This window comes from Eschrichtius robustus, chromosome 13 (genome assembly GCF_028021215.1).
Source record: "Eschrichtius robustus isolate mEscRob2 chromosome 13, mEscRob2.pri, whole genome shotgun sequence".
Classification (NCBI taxonomy): Eukaryota; Metazoa; Chordata; class Mammalia; order Artiodactyla; family Eschrichtiidae; genus Eschrichtius; species Eschrichtius robustus.
In genome coordinates, this window is record NC_090836.1 from 89,745,538 (window position 1) to 89,761,987 (window position 16,450).

General features: G+C 40.2%; 1 protein-coding gene across 1 annotated transcript in view; it reads left to right on the top strand.

The window, feature by feature from the left end:
• Positions 1-11,545, top strand: part of C13H12orf75 (chromosome 13 C12orf75 homolog) — a 38,270-nt gene extending 26,725 nt beyond the window's left edge. Inside the window, exons 3-6 of the mRNA XM_068561047.1 lie at positions 5,676-5,711; positions 6,533-6,612; positions 7,961-7,996; positions 10,694-11,545. Of these exons, the coding sequence (XP_068417148.1) occupies positions 5,676-5,711; positions 6,533-6,612; positions 7,961-7,965 (121 nt within the window). The 3' untranslated portion in view covers positions 7,966-7,996; positions 10,694-11,545. The remainder of the gene's footprint in view (positions 1-5,675; positions 5,712-6,532; positions 6,613-7,960; positions 7,997-10,693) is intronic.
• Positions 11,546-16,450: the final 4,905 nt, after the last annotated feature.

The window sequence follows — 16,450 nt, forward strand, 5'->3', positions numbered from 1 at the left end:
TTCCAATTTCAGCTGCTGTTCAAGGTGTGGTATCTTTATTGAAAACACTCAACATAGCCCCTAGCTCCTGTTACGCAACCTTTGGCGAGTACTTTACCTCTGAACTGGTTTGCGAGGATAACAGAAGCAGTTTGCTTTTACCTGGCAAGGCCAACAGTATACCATCACAGTCTTGCCGTTCATCCTCTATTCTGCAGTATCTTGATGTTACTGATGTCCCACAGCACGTCATACTGGTCCAATACACTGATGACATAGTAATTGGGCCTGATAAACAGGAAATAACAGGTACTTTAAATGCTTTAGTGAGACACGTTCAATCCAGGGCTGGGAGATAAACCCCACTCTTGCTACCAAGTAATGTGTCAGTTCGTGTCCAGTCAGGGTAAAGGAAACCACATTAAATATTTCAGCAGAGATAAATTACTATTAGGAATTGGTTAAACAGGTCATGGAGGATTGAGGATGTAAGAAAGGAAGACTGAGATCGTAGGGAGAGTTATAACAGGAAGTGGCTACCGTTCCTAGGGCAGGAGTGACAAAGGAAGGAAGTTGGGGTTATTGGAATCTAGGAGCTGGAAGAGGAGCGGTTCTCTGGGGCTGGGACGCTGCCTTCTGGGGAGAGGGCACTGCCAGGCTGGCGTAATCACAGCTGAGCGCTGTAATCCAGCAGTAACCACAGCTGGAGGCCACATAGTAGCCACTGCCCATCCACTTGAGCTGTAGTGACCAGAAAAGGAGTGTTAACAGGGCCTGTCCTGGAAACTGGAACCAGCTGCTGGGGTGCTGTAGGCTGGAGCAGCACGCAGAGCTGGAAAGAGCAGCCCTTTCCCCTCTTTTTGCATTTTATGTCTCTTGAGCATCCCATTTGGTAGAACCTCACAGGGAGCCGGGTGGCAAAGGGGGATGTTTCTCAGAGTCCTCGCCCCTGCGTTGCAGAACGTGCGCAGGGCGAGTCCAGCACCGCTTCCCTGGCCGGAGCAGATTTTGTCCTGCTAGGCCACGTAGTTGCTTCCAGTTGTCGACCCCTTGGTAATTTGTGCTTGTTTTCCTTCCCCTTATTGACATCAGCCTGCATGGTGGTGAAATTGGGACCGGAGCAGGGGAGGGGGGGAGAGAAACTGGTGAAAGTTACCTTTCACTTTTTGTTTTTAGGTGATTTGATTGATGGTATCTGGTCCCTTGCCTCCTATAACCCCGTGTTTTGGTTCCCTTGGCAGAAGCCTTATTCTCAAGGTTTCTTCCCTATTTATGGTAGACTCAGGGGTGTTCTCGTCCCTGAATCCCTTCATTCACACTTCCCATTTTCAGTGCCTCTGCCTGTAGGCACCTGGGCATTGACTCCTGCACTGGGCTTCAGAACTATTATTTAGAAGTGGATCGCTACACTAGGAGATTTCTCCTGGTTGAGGTATGTCCACTTGCTTCTTGTCTAAAGGAGCAAGAGTACGGGTAGGCCGAGTTTGTGGAGATATCTGGACCAATTAACTCCCGAGCAGTGCGGTCTGGCCTCTTCCAGCTCCTCCACTGTGAATCGGCCTCCTTTTCACTTTGTCGTCTCCAGCATGGACTAATGCAATCTTCAGTCTCTGTTTTCTAAGGGAAGACTCCAGGGTGAAGTCATCTCATTCTTTGTCTTTAGTACCAGCAGAAAATAGGGCCACGATGTCCGTGACCGAGGGCCCTCTACACTCTGTCAGCGGCTGCTGTTCTCGCCAAGGCGGAGTCCATGTGGCCTTCTGTCCCGCGTTTCCTCCCCACTTCCTTCCCTGCTTTAGGAACAAATCTTGTGATCCGTCAGCAGTCACAGCTGCAGGCTGCACAATAGCCACTGCCCTTCCACTAAAGCTGTAGTGACCAGACAAGAAAAATAATCAAGTCCCTCATGAAAAACAGTGGCTCATCCAAGGGCTCCGTGGTGGGGAGTGATCTGGCCCGAGCGCAATTCCTAGCCCGATGCTCTGGATTGGCAGGGTCGAAGGAGGACCACAGGCTATTTTCATTACTTTAGAAACTGAACGGAAATCTACAACGAGGCTGCACAGGCTCTACATTAGCAAAATATAAGATTTATTTGCCTTGGATTCACATTACACAAACACCCTGTGGGAACCATCCCGTGCACATCAGAGGCTCCCTTTGGCACGTGTATGTCTAAGAAAATTATCAGCAAGTGAGATAGTAAGGCCAGTTGATAACAAAATCTTTCAAAATATGTTTCGTGAGGGGAAACAAGTACAGTGATTCTTTAAAGTGGTGTACAGGTGGGGCAGCCCAGGTGTTTGGACAGCCAGGCCATTATTCAAAACTTGAAAATCTCCCCAGGGATTAGAATCCTAAAGACTGAAGCTTCTTGCTAAGTTGCTTAGCTGTCAGATAAATTTATCACCCCAGTTTTGAACTGTCCCGGGATAATGCCCACTTTTTATCGACAAGAAACACCCTTTCAAGAGAAGTTGGTCCCCACACCAGAAGGTATATTTTTTGGATGCCCATCTGGAGTCACTAGTAATCATGAGACAATTTTGCCAGCTTTTCAGGGCCTGTGGCTTAACATCTCTGGGCCTTCCTTTTACCAGGAATCTTTATTGCTGCTTGATGAACCATTTCTTCTTCGAATGCTACAGCCTGTTCAGTCGGGGCAGGACCACATCACCCTGGCTGGGAGGATGCTGTCTTCCTGGACAGGACAGGGCAGCACTTGTCTCTCAGGCAGCTAAACACTGTGGCTTGGACCTCTCTGTCCGCAAGGAGATTTGGTTTAGACCAACCGCGGTTTTCTGACTTCACCTCAATTTCAAACTGGTTGTCCAGATGAATAGAGTCTAATGTAACTGCTGATCTGGAGAGGTTTTCTATTGGGATAAAAATGATTTATGTAGCCATTCAACAAGTTCTGCAAAGATTGATTGTCCCTGGCAGCATAAAGGTTTAGGTCTAATGCTATTGAAACATTGACTAAGACTATTCTGCCATCTTGTTTCCCTCTTACAAGTGGGATGGTAAAAATCAGAGAGATCCAGCTTGGGAGATGGGGGTATTTCTCTGATACAAATTAGCATGGGCTCACAGTTTATGAAGCAGGAGCTAGAAGCACACAACCTTGGTTTTGAATTCTGGCTCTATTACCTGGCCTTGTAACCTTGGTCATGCTACTCCACCTTTCAGAGCCTCAGTGTTTCATCTTTAAATGTGGCTAATACCCATCTGGCAGGATTGTGATGAGGATTAAAGGAAACAGTAGAATCCTACGAGCAAAGTGCCTGGTGCAGTTACACAAGCAGGTTGTGAGACAGAGGTGAGGCTCAAAGCTTTTGCAAGAGTGGTACAGAGGCAGTGCCCACTCTAGGGGAAACCAACATGTTGGTTTGTCACTGGAAGTGTTTTTGACTTTCACATCTTCCTATTTGAGAGGCAGAGTGGTGAATTCGAATGTGGAGCATGTTTTTCATGTCAGATAGATGGGGTTTCAATGTTGGTCTTGCATATTTGTTAATTACCTGGCTCTCTGAACCTATTTCCTCAGTTGTAAACTCTCAGAACGGTTGAGAGGAGTAGCACTGATGCATGTGAAGTGTCTGGCACTGTACCTGACACACAGGAAGGACTCAGTGATGATGCAGTTTTTACCCATGTAGTCTTTAGTCTCCAGTCTTCGTATCATAGAATAATTGTTTGTGGAAGGAAGGGAGCATGTAGACAAAGACAGGCATTATAACTTACTTAAAGGTTTAAAAGAACGGACATCTGAAAAGTCTTTATAAATGGTATTTTTAAAGATTTAGTAATATCTCTGAAGCTTAATTTGTTATCCAATAAATATGTCAGCCACATTATCATTTCCTGCAAATTAGATGCGTAGGATTGTTGATTAATTTTATCAAGGAGAACACAGTTGGGTTTTAGGGCATTGAATAATTTATGAGATAATAGATTAAAAATAATTCACTATTTTTTTACATTTGGGGAAGTTAAATATATTTTAAAACACTGAATAAATCCTTAAGCTGGATTAGGCAAAAGGGGAAAGATTTAAAATACACAGATATGTCATTGGATATGAAAAGAATATCTGTGAGAAAAAATGAGACATTGTATATGTCCAAATCTGCCAGTTACAGCTTCACGAACAATTTCATTATAATGTTGGCCATTCAGAACCAGAGTAAACAGTTCTGATAACCTTGAACGAGTTTGTCACCATCATTTTTTCTAGTATCTGTACTAACAGGTTATAAATCCATTTTAATTAAAACTGGTAAACAACACCTGAAAGTGTTATACCACTTCAATAAGCATAGCACCAGTTCTAATACAATATGACTTTGACACCTTTGAATTAAAAAACGATCCAACTTTAGCAAGAGATAAATGAAGTTGATAATTAAAAGTAGGTTATGGGCTCAATTTGGACAAATTAGATTGCAGGGTGGTTTTTGCCCTCTATTGGAGTATTTTCTGTGTGCATGGCCAGTGTTTAACAGATAATTTCCAAATCTCCACTTCCTTTCTCTGTAGACTTCGGATTTACGGGCTGTTGCAATGAAGCAAAATATCATGTACATATATACATTCACAGCTTTTAAATGTGTGAAACCATGATATGCCAATCCCTGCAATTAAAAGATTCAGTGAAGCTGTTTAGATGTTTTCAGTCTGCTTTCTTCTTAACTGAAGCCCCTTATAATTACATGTTGAGTTCAGCGAGATACATTTGAGTCTTTTTTTTTTTTTCTTTCAGAAAAATAACTAATGTATGCTAGCTAGTACTTGAAGGTAAGCTTCCTGATCCTCCTAAAAATATGCCAAGGAATTCTAGTAGAATATGGAGTCCTCTTATTCAAGGAAAGAGACTGCATTTTAAAGTAGTGATTCCCTCTAGAAATTTCTTTTGAACATTTCCCTCTTCTGTTTGCAGTAGATCATGTATAAAACGGCTGTTTTTTTAGATAAAAGAAAGTTAAATTGACTTTAACTCTTTTTGCACTAAGGAAATCTTTCATACCTAGAATTGTGCTGCTGAACTGGCATAAGAGACACAAACTCATAGTGTGTTAGGACTAGAAGGGACCTTGGGCGTTATCTGGTCGACCCCGTTATTTTATAGATGAGATACAGGCCGGCAACTTGCCCACGGCCTGTCACACAGGGAGCGGTGGCACAGCCAGACAAGAACCCAGGCTTCCTGACACCCAATTTATGTGCTCTTTCCAGTCTTGGCTGCCCTCAGGTTTTTTGTTTTTTTTGTTTTTTGTCCCTTGAATGAGTGTTTTCTGTTTTTTTTAAATTAAACATTTTTTAATTGAAGTATAATTGATTTACAGTGTTGTGCCTATCTCTGCTGTACAGCAAAGTGACTCAGTTATACACATATGGACATTCTTTTCTTTATATTCTTTTCCATTATGGTTACCTCAGTTTTTGATTTTGTTCAGCAATTGGACTTGTTGGCATTTGATGGATTTGCGCTTTTTGGTAAGTAGAAAACTGCCAATTTCTTAGTGTATAAATGATTGAGGTGAAGAGAGAATCCTGTGTTACAGAAATACTCGATGGAAGAACCTGAAATAAACAAAACTGGCTTTAACTCATCAGTCCCTCTTTTCTCAGAGCCAAAAATGAAGTCTCTGACTGTGTAACCAAACGGCTCATAGCAAATGTTTTTGATCTTTTAGAACAGAAGAATCAATAACAGAAGATGACAAGAGGAGGTATGTTTGGTGTTGAAGCTACCTTTAATTTGAATAATTTTGGTCCCACCTCATGGATTTAATTTAACATGAATTAATTTAACTCATGCATTTAATCGACCACTGTAGCACATTGCCAGTAATACAGATTCCACCAGGAAAACTTTTGGCACAGAGAATACAGGGAGGAGCATGCAGTGTGATAAATATCTTGCCCAGGGACCATAATCTTTGCTTCTTCCAAACAAGCTTGGTTTGTCCTGTGCACACGGCTTGTGCTAGTTTCCATCTTCTGGCCTTTGGATGTGCTGGTCTCTCAAATTGGATGACATCTCTTCCTTCCTTCCGCCTTCTCCGTCCTTCCATCCTCTGATTAGCAGCACTCCACTCTCATTACTCCTTATCTCTCTCTCTTCCTCCTCACTTTATATCTACCTACAGGTAAAGTGTTTTTGTGTGTCCATAGCACCTCATACCACATTGACCACTCTGAATTCTTGATAAATGTTGACTGATGAACTGTAACATGTCAACGCTACTGATATTTATTACTCTACTAAATTCTAAAAATCCCAACTTCTCTTCTTTCTCATTGCAAGTAAAATATCTAAAAATTCTACTACACAGCTTTCTTTTTTTTATATATAGCTTCTTTTTTTAACATAGAAAAACAATGATCTCTCCAAGGACAATAATATTCTGAATTCTACTTTTGAAAAGTCATGAGTTATTTTAATAATTCTATAATTGTTTGAAGGGCCCCATGCTCTCATCATTTTCTGCAAATGTTTAGTAACCATGTAGTTGGTCTGATTTTTCTATCTCTGCTTCTTTTCATCAAGAAACTATGGAGGGGTGTATGTTGGTCTACCATCTGAAGCTGTCAGTATGGTGTCCAATCAAACAAGGACTGTGCGAAAAAGTAAGTAGAACCATGTGATGTTTACTCTCTCTACATGTTTATTTTTTTGTTTTGTGAAAAACGTATGAAATGTATATTTCAGCTTGCCTGACTCACCCTACATATTACTGACTTGCAGTGACCTGTGTATAAGAGCCATAGCTGGGACTTCCCTGGTGGTCCAGTGGTTAAGACTCCGTGCTTCCACTGCAGGGGGCGTAGGTTTGATCCCTGGTCGGGGAACTAAGATTCCGCATGCCGCTTGGTGCGGCCTTAAAAAAAAAACCCAGAAAAACCATATCTGCTCATTGTAATCATTTGTTGACATTGCCACCCACATGATGAGAGTAATTCCAGAGCAAAAGTTACCTTCTGTTCCTGGTTATTCTCCATGGAGATTTTAAATTTCTTGTTAATTTCAGTGATGATCAGTGTGAAAATGAAAGCAAACATTTCAGTAAGTTTATGGAGTTTTTGTAGAACATAAAGGTACATTCCTATAATATATTATAAATGTGACTGATAAGTAGTCTGGTGATTAGAAGAAAATTAACTGTCTTTTGTATAATGAAATGAAGTGGAGGCTCCTTTTTCTGAGTTTTAGTAGTTAGTAATTGCAGGGCTAATGAAGTTCTTTTGATAATAGGTACGATTGCAGCCTTGTAGATAGCTTCTTGCTTAAGTAAATTTTTTTAAAAATTTATTTTTATTTATATTATTTATTTTTGGCTGTGTTGGGTCCTTGTTGCTGCGCACGGGCTTTCTCTAGTTGCGGCGAGCAGGGGCTACTCTTCATTGCGGTGCTCGGGCTTCTTGTTGCGGTGGCTTCTCTTGTTGCGGAGCACGGGCTCTAGGTGCATGGGCTTCAGTAGTTGTGGCACATGGGCTCAGTAGTTGTGGCTCTTGGGCTCTAGAGCACAGGCTCAGTAGTTGTGGCGCACGGGCTTGGTTGCTCCGTGGCATGTGGGATCTTCCTGAACCAGGGCTCGAACCTGTGTCCCCTGCATTGGCAGGCGGATTCCTAACCCCTCCGCCACCAGGGAAGTCCCTTAAGTAAATTTTTAAGTGTGGCTCGTGGTGAAGAATGCTGACTTACTAATCACTGTACAGTTGTCTGATAATGTGGTTTTAAAGAACTATTAATATGTACACATACAATTATATATATGTAATATTTGATTTAATTTGTACACAAGCCTTTATTTTTTCTTAACATACTATGGTTATTTGTTCCTCATTGGTTTTTCTCTACTCGGTGATTTAGACTAGCAAATACATATATGTCACAACTGTTTGTAGTTTTGTAGGAAACTAGAATATATTCTTTATAACTGAACATTTAACTTTTCTTAATTTTCTCTTTTTTAAGATTAGAAGAAAGTAATATCATGACAATAATCAAGAGGTACTGTATATTTTTCTAAATAATTCTATATATTTAGCCTGGATGAATGAACTGTAGATATTAATGCTCTATATTTCTAAGAAATCTCGAACTTGAGTATGAGGAGGGGTCTCATCTTGTGGTTAAATCTATGGAACCCAATATATTTTATTGTAAAGAGGTCTTTAATGATTAGATCAATTTTCTTTGCAGTTACTTTTTTTTTCATTAATATTTTTTCGAATGTAACTTAATTCATTTAATAAGAACAAGCTGTTTGCCTAGACTACCAGGGTTTCACTCTTCATTGCCAAAGTCTTTGAGGGGCTAGGACCTTGGAAGTGACAGACAAGGAGAGACTAGAGAGGTTGGGAATTAGATTAGGATCAATATTAAATGTTTGACAGTAGTCAGGGGTAGTTGATATACAGAGAGAAGATGTACCAGTACCAGAACTCCAGTAGAGATAGGCAATCATCAGTGTGCAAAGATGCAGTTTTTCAGGAAGGAATAGTAAAATCATAGACCAAGTTTAAAAGATGAAGCACTGTGGACCTGGTGAAGAGCTTGGAGTTAGAATTATAAGACAAACAAGAACAAGGACAGAAGAAAAATAGCTTTCATTTATTAACTACTGTCTGGGTACTAGTCTCTAAAAGATCCTGAGCAGCATTTCCATGGAGGAAAAGAGTTTCTGTTTACCTGGACCAAAATGCATGCAATGCTTAGATCCCCACTGTCTTTCAGTCTTGCTGAATGACATCCCACCTCTTTTGAACATCCAGTGGTCAGGAATGCTCTGTCTCCTGAGATAGCCCATTCTCTTTTGGGAGTCAAACAACCCTGGTTTGAATTCAGGCTCTTTCACTTACTAGCTGGGCAAGTTTCTTCCCCCGATGCTTATTGAAGGGTTCTTGTTGGATTAAATGTGAAGTAAATGGTAGCTTCTGCTATAATTGTCATTGTCATCATCACCATCAATATCATCATCACTGCACCATCATCCTCTTTTGTAACCAGAATCCAGCCATTGGTAGATCAGAAGCAAGACTGATTTGATATTGAACCAGCTTCTGGCTGAGGACCAGTACTGATGCTGGTGTCTGGGATGGGATGGGTTGCAGAATAAGCTCACAGGTGGAGACCAATAAGCTTTCCTACTGGAGAAAAAGGACATGGAAGCTGTAACTGGTTTCTTCTGGACAAGAAATACAACAGTATTGGGCAGCTGCTTTTTCAAAGACCCTCTCATCAAGGCTACAACATTATGGAGCATTAATCCCTAGTGCCCATAACCACATTAGGGTGTTGAGCTTCTCTTTAGGAACTTGCTGGAGATTTTCTATTTCTAGTATTTTTAACAGAGTTCTAACTCTCATGTAGATTTCTAAGTTCCCTGCCAGTTTTCCCTGATGCAACAGTAGTTTTATTATTTGCATCAAATAGAAAAGACAATCTAGTTGAAAGTAAGCATATATTAGTGTTTACCCTCCTGAAAACAGGGTGTATTTCAAAAAGCATCTGAATAGAGTGGGAAGAAGTGCTGTGTAGATAGATATCTGGAGACTCGGTAGCTCTGCTGTTAACACAGGACCTTAGATGAATCCCTTACCTTCTCCCAGCTTCACCCAATTTCAGTTTTTACATGACAGAGTTAGACAAGATGGTTGTCCAGCTTTGTATATGGATCTAAAATTTCCTGATAACAGTTGAGCACTATTGCTGGTTAGTCAGCCCGCATAACATTAGACAGCTAGGTAGAATATTTCCCTACTGCTCATGGCTATCAATGTAAAAATAAAAACTATTTTATTGCCATCCCTCTCTCTTCTCAATTTCCGCCATTCTTTACCTCTGTTGCTAAACAATCCATTTGCCTCTTTTGAATTATCTGAAAAGTTTTCTAAGTTGATAGGCTGTCCATTTACTCAATTGCTAAGCGTCCATTGTGGTACTTATCTGTGAGGCATCTGGATGCATGGCATCTGAGCTTAAATTATCGGGCAGAAACCCCGATGAGAAGAGACATTTTATGGAAAAGATTGGAGACACTTTTTTTTTTTGACCTAACATATAAAACCTCTCTAGAAATAAAGCCACCGAACTCACTCAGTGACCCAACTTCAAAGTTGACTTGGTTACTTTTTGAAGCAAATTGAGGAATGATTTCAGAATCGAGGTTACTTATATCACGATACAGATGTGTAGTTTCTTCCCTAGATGACCCAAGGGTGAAAGTTATGCCCATTTAGGTATACGGAGTGCTGCCAGCACAGTGATGCTTGTCCAATGCCAGTGGATGGGCTCGCTGCATCAGATCCCCTGGGAGAGCTCGAGGTGAAGTTGGTGACTCGCCCCTCTTCCCAAGAGGGTCTGACCAAACAAGGAAGGGACAGATTGTGGCTGGGCAGTTGGTATCTTTGTGCTGTTGCCATGTAGCTTGGTTCAGGCATCCTCCTGTTGTATTTTGGTTCTAAGTTTAGAAGTCTCTCTCTCCACCTGACTTTGTCTCTTCATTTAAGTGTCATCAGTGCGTCACACTGTGCTGGCCACGTATTCAGTCTCAAATCAATACTGGACGGATGTTGAACGTGTGTTTTACTGAAAAGAAAATCAGTAAATAATTTGCAGGCTTAACGCTGATATGTTTTCATCTAAGTGGCGCCTTTTCGCTCTTGTTAATAACTCTTTTCCCTTTTTTGTTTGCTGCCGTCATAGCCTCCTCATCAAGATCTGGATGGAATTTTTGCTTCGTGGGATTTTGTAACGTGCACAGACATTTCCAAGGAAATTCTAAGCATTCGCCCCCCCACCCCCCGCCCCAAATTCTTAGTTTATAGTTAAAACCATGGGTACATATTGAATGTTGTGGTACTAGAAAGGAATTGGTTAAACAACACACGTATATGGAACTATATTTGGTCCACCTGCGGGGAAGGCAAGCTTACAAAGGGTTCTTGCCCAGCTGGCTGCTGTGCCCCAGCTGCGTTCTCACCCTGGCCATCCCCACATGCTCATGAAGATCATGTCTTTTCACTGATACTTTTTTGATAGTTTTTATATAGCAAAATCCTTCATCTATTTATAACTTACAATAATAAGGCACTATCGATGAATTACCCAAAGTAATATATTTGTCTGTTATCTTTCACTATTTCTACTTCATGTTAATGTTTAGCTGTAAAATTGTTAAATTGATTCTTACTGTTATCTCTTTCCTTTTTTACTATTTGGTTTTCAGCTTTATTTAAATATCAGAGGAGTTTCTTTATTGGGAGCGATGTACTACATGGCAATACTTAAACTGTTGAGATTTGCATGCCGTATGTACATTTTGATTAATTTCCTATTTTCTTTAGTCAAAGGCTTATGTAACCACAAATACTTAATAGCCATTGATTCTCCCATTCTACCTGTGTGTGATCAGAACATCTCATCATGTTAATTCTACACTGTTTTCAAGGACTTGTCACTGATGGTTAGTCGGATATTTGGAAAGTTCTTAATTTGATGGTGATCATGTGTATCCACTTAGTACTGAAATGTAAATCACTCAATTTACCAGTGTATTTCAACAATTAAAACATTTTTATCCCTCTTTACCTGGATTTCTTCATTATTTTTCAAAAGAACACTTTCAAATAAGTCACACATTGTGATGTATAGATACAATACCTCAGTATAAAAATAATAATGTATAAATAGATTACTATGAAAAACTAAAATTTTTCACAAGAAGGAAAGCATTATCTTATATATTTGGTCCATACAACTATCATAGGGACATCAATTTTTTTTTTTTTTATATCTTTACTGGAGTATAATCGCTTTACAATGTTGTGGTAGTTTCTGCTGTACAACAAAGTGAATCAGCTATATGTAAACATATATCCCCATATCCCCTCCCTCTTGAGCCTCCTTCCCATCCTCCCTATCCCAACCCTCTAGAGGGACATCCAATTGATCTGAAAAATAAAGCTGGAGATTAGAGTCACTGAGAAATGATTACGATACACCTACTCCTGTCCCATATCCACGTGTCCATAATGGAATTTAGGTGAAGCATCAGCAGTTTATCCCATTAGAGATAACAGATTAACTTTTTGAAAACTTTTAATTTTGAAATAACTTTAGATTTACAGAGGAGTGTAAGGATGGTACAGAGAGTTCCTATATGCCCTTCATTTTTAAAAAATTAATTTTTATTGGAGTTTAGTTGATTTACAATGTTGTTGTGTTAGTTTCTGCTGTACAGCAAAGTGAATCAGTTATACATATACATATATATCCACTCGTTTTTCGATTCTATTCCCATATAGGTCATTACGGAGTATTGAGTAGAGTTCCCTGTGCTATACAGCAGGTTCTTATTAGTTATCTATTTTATATATAGTCGTGTGTATATGTCAACCCCAATTTCCCAATTTATCCCTCTCTCTTCTTCCCCCATGGTATCCATAAGTTTGTTTTCTACGTCTGTGACTCTATTTCTGTTTTGTAAATAGGTTCATTTGTACCATTTTTTTTTAGATTCCACATATAAGCAATGTCATATGATATTTGTCCTTCTTTGTCTTTCTATGTCTGACCAGCTTCCCCTAATGTTAAATAACATCTTACAAAACATAGCACATTTGTCAAAACTGAGAAATTGAACTTTGGTACAATGCTATAAACTAAATTGCAGCCTCTCATTGGATTCGATTAGTTTTTCTATTAATGTCCTTTTTCTGTTCCAGGATCCAACCCAAGATCGCACTGCATTCTGCTGCATTTAGTCATCCTGTCTCCTGAGTCTCCTCTTCCTGGCATTTTTCTCAGTCTTTCTTTGTTTTTCACCAAGAGGTGAAGTGCCCCCCTCATCACATCATATCATAATATCTCATGATTTCAACATAACTTCTTGTTGGTGATATTAACCACGATCACTTGGATAGGGGTGTCTGTCAGGTTTTTCCACTGTAAGGTTTCTTGTTTACTGTTTCCATCCTCTGTTCCTTATAAGTGAATCATAAGTTTAGACCACACTCAAAGGAGAGGGGAATTAAGCTCAACCTCCTGGAAGAAAGAGTATCAAGAAATTTCTGGAATTTGTCTTTTTTTAAAAAAATTTACTATCTTAGCCATTTTTAAAAATATTTATTTACTTATTTTTGGCTGCGTTGGGTCTTTGTTGCTGCACGCGGGCTTTCTCTAGTTGTGGCAAGTGGGAGCTACTCTTCGTTGCACGGGCTTCTCATTGCAGTGGCTTCTCTTGTTGCGGAGCATGGGCTCTAGGCGAGCGGGCTTCAGTAGTTGTGGCATACGGGCTCAATAGTTGTGGCTTGCGGGCTCTAGGGCGCAGGCTCCGTAGTTGTGGCGCACGGGCTTAGTTGCTCTGTGTCACGTGGGATCGTCCCAGACCAGGGCTCGAACCCGTGTCCCCTGCATTGGCAGGCGGATTCTTAACCACTGTGCCACCAGGGAAGTCCCTGGAATTTGTTAAAAGCATTTTTTATATATGTGTGTGTGCGTATGTGTGCGCACGCTTATATATATAAGCATTATGTATTATGTATATAATGAAATATTATTCAGCCATAAAAAAGAATGAAAATCTTGCCATTTGTGACAACATGGATGGACTTAGAGGATATTATGCTAAATGAAATAAGTCAGACAAAGAAAGACAAATACTGTATGATTTCACTTATATGTGGAATCTAAAAAACAAAACAAATGAACAAGCATAACAAAACAGAAACAGAGTCATAGACATAAACGGCTGTTTGCCAGAGGGGAGGGGGTGGGGGGAGGAGTGAAATCGCTGAAGGAGATTAAGAAGTACAAACTTCCAGTTACAAAAAAAGGAGTCACGGGGATGAAATGTACATTGTGGGGAATATAGTCAATAATAATGTAGCATCTTTGTACGGTGACAGATGGTAACTAGACTCGTGATCATTTCGAAATGTATAGAAATATCAAGTGACTATGTTGTGCACCTGGAATTAACAAAATGTAGGTCAGTTATACTTCAAAGCAAGAGGGAAAGGGGAAAACCCAAGCACCACAGTAATTATTAATTATTTTGGGGGAGATACTTTGAGACTCTGCACATGTCCTGTTTCTCCTTAAAGATTTGTCCACTAATTTTAGCATTCACCTTTGGACCTTGCCTGTAGCATATACTGTGGTGTTCCAATGCTGATTTTCTACTTCCCTTGTTCCTTTACATGTGTTACTTGGAATTCTTCTCTAAGGAATATTTGTCTTATCTCCCCAATTTACTTTTTATTCAATCATTTATTTATATCCATATGGACTCATAGATATTAATTTCTTTAGGTTATAATCCAACACTATAGTCATTATTTTATTGCTCAAATTGTTCAAGCTTTGCCCATTGGTAGTTTTTTCATGTTGGCTCTTGACAAACCCCATCCTTTTTTTCTTCTTAGGTTGACTTTTAATAGCAAGCAGAATAAAAATCCAATTCAAAAGTTAGTTAAAACGCATTCCTAAAACTTCATCAAATTTTATTATAAATGAATAGTGTTTTCCATATTATGACAAGTCTTACCATTTTCCTTCAACTAGACATCATTTAAATTTAGAACCTCGTGATTCTTACCAGTTAATAATACTTACCACCCACTTACCTATGTCTTAAGGTTAATGATTATAATTTTTATTAAGTATTACAAAGATTTTGAGTGAAAGTCTTAGAGAAGAATAATTACTAACATTAGGAGCTTTCAAAAGAAAAGTGAGAGATTGGAGAAGCCTTTAAAATGCCTGAAATTTAAGAGTTAATAGCTTTTCAAACTATATTCTTGTTCTTTGTAAGATTGTTATTGAAATGTATGTGTACTGGAGAGCTGAGTTTCAGAGAATTTCTGATTAATAAAATTGTTTGTTTTGATTAGAAAAGGTTTTCTTAAGAAATCTAAATCAGGAGACATTTATTCCTAGACTTGGTTAAAGGAGACTGCTAGAATTTAGTTTTGGAAGAACTGTTTCAGTCTCTGGAATGTAGAAATCTGGTTTTGGCAAGTACAACTAACTTCTGGGATTTTATGGAAAAGTGGCTGGCTTGATGAAGTGAGTTCTCAAAAGTGATCTGGACTAGGCTTTGGGGAGAGGAACAGAATGATAGAAGGGGCTAAGTTAGTACAACTGGGAAGTTATCTCTCTGGGCTTTTGAATTGGGAAGAGCTTGAAGAGGAGGAGAAAACAGGTTCCGTTTTGCAAATGGGAGCTTTATGTAGTCATGTCATATCTATGCCCAAAGTTGTGAAGAATTTCAGCAGGGAAAAGTTATGTAAGGAACTCATTCCCAGGAAGATAGTTTACATTTTCTTACATTTCATTTTACATTTTCTTTACATTACTTTTACTTAATGCACATGATAAATCCCAGCAGTACAAAATGATGTGCTTTTCCATAGATTGGGTTCTGATACCCCATTCTGATTTTTAGTTGTTTATCGATCGTCACCACTTGAGTTCTTGCTGTGCCCCACTTGGGGCACACTAGTTACCAAGGGTACTGCTGGAAGACCCACCCCCTGCATTCGGGGCTCTTTAGAATAGTGGGGTTACACTGGTTAACCTGTAATAAACACAGAGCAACGCCCAGGGGACCATGATGACTTTGGGAGCACAGCGTAGGGGCACCTATGTCAGACTCATGGCTTAGGAAAGACTCCCCAGAGAGCAGTCCCCTGCAGAGCCACAAGGGGGAGCACCAGGTAGCCAACTATAGGCAGGAGAAGAAGAAAAGTTTGGGCAGAGAACCATAGGTGCAAAGACGCAGAGCCCTGAGGACCCTCAGCGTGGTCGGGGAACTGCTGGGCGTTCATCCTGGGTGGGTGGGAGGAGGTGGGAATGGGGTGGGAGAGGTGGGCAAGGTGAGCTGCGGGGAGCATCATGGGCCGTGCTGGAGCTTCTCCTGAAGCCTGTGCGAAACCACTGTGGAGAGAAGCAACTGTGAGGTTTACCTGCTGGGTCCCCCCATTCACCTGTCACCTGGGGGCCATCAGAAGGCTTTGTCTTATGGTCTCTTCCAACTCCTGGTTTGTGAGTCTCTCTCTGTAGGAAGCATGACCAATACTTGCAGTTCTGTTTTGTGAAGGTGGGCCTTTCCCATTTAATCCATAATACAAAAGACTTGGAGTTTTCAGACACAGCGCAATTTGTGGAAACGTTTGTTAGACAAACAATGAGGTCCATCTCCTGTACGAGACACTCCTTCCAGACTGGAGAGGTGGCTGGCTGTTTAATCTAATGCATAGAAACCAACACAGAGAGTCAAGGAAAATGAAGAAACAGAAGTGTATATTCCAAACAAAACATTCCATTAGGAAGGTCAGAAACATTCCATAGGGCAGGGCCATGCCTATCCTAGCACCAGGTATAACCAGGTGCTTAGTAATTGGGTTTTTGATAATGTTGAAGCCATCCTATTGCTTCACATTGCTCTCCCACTTCTCT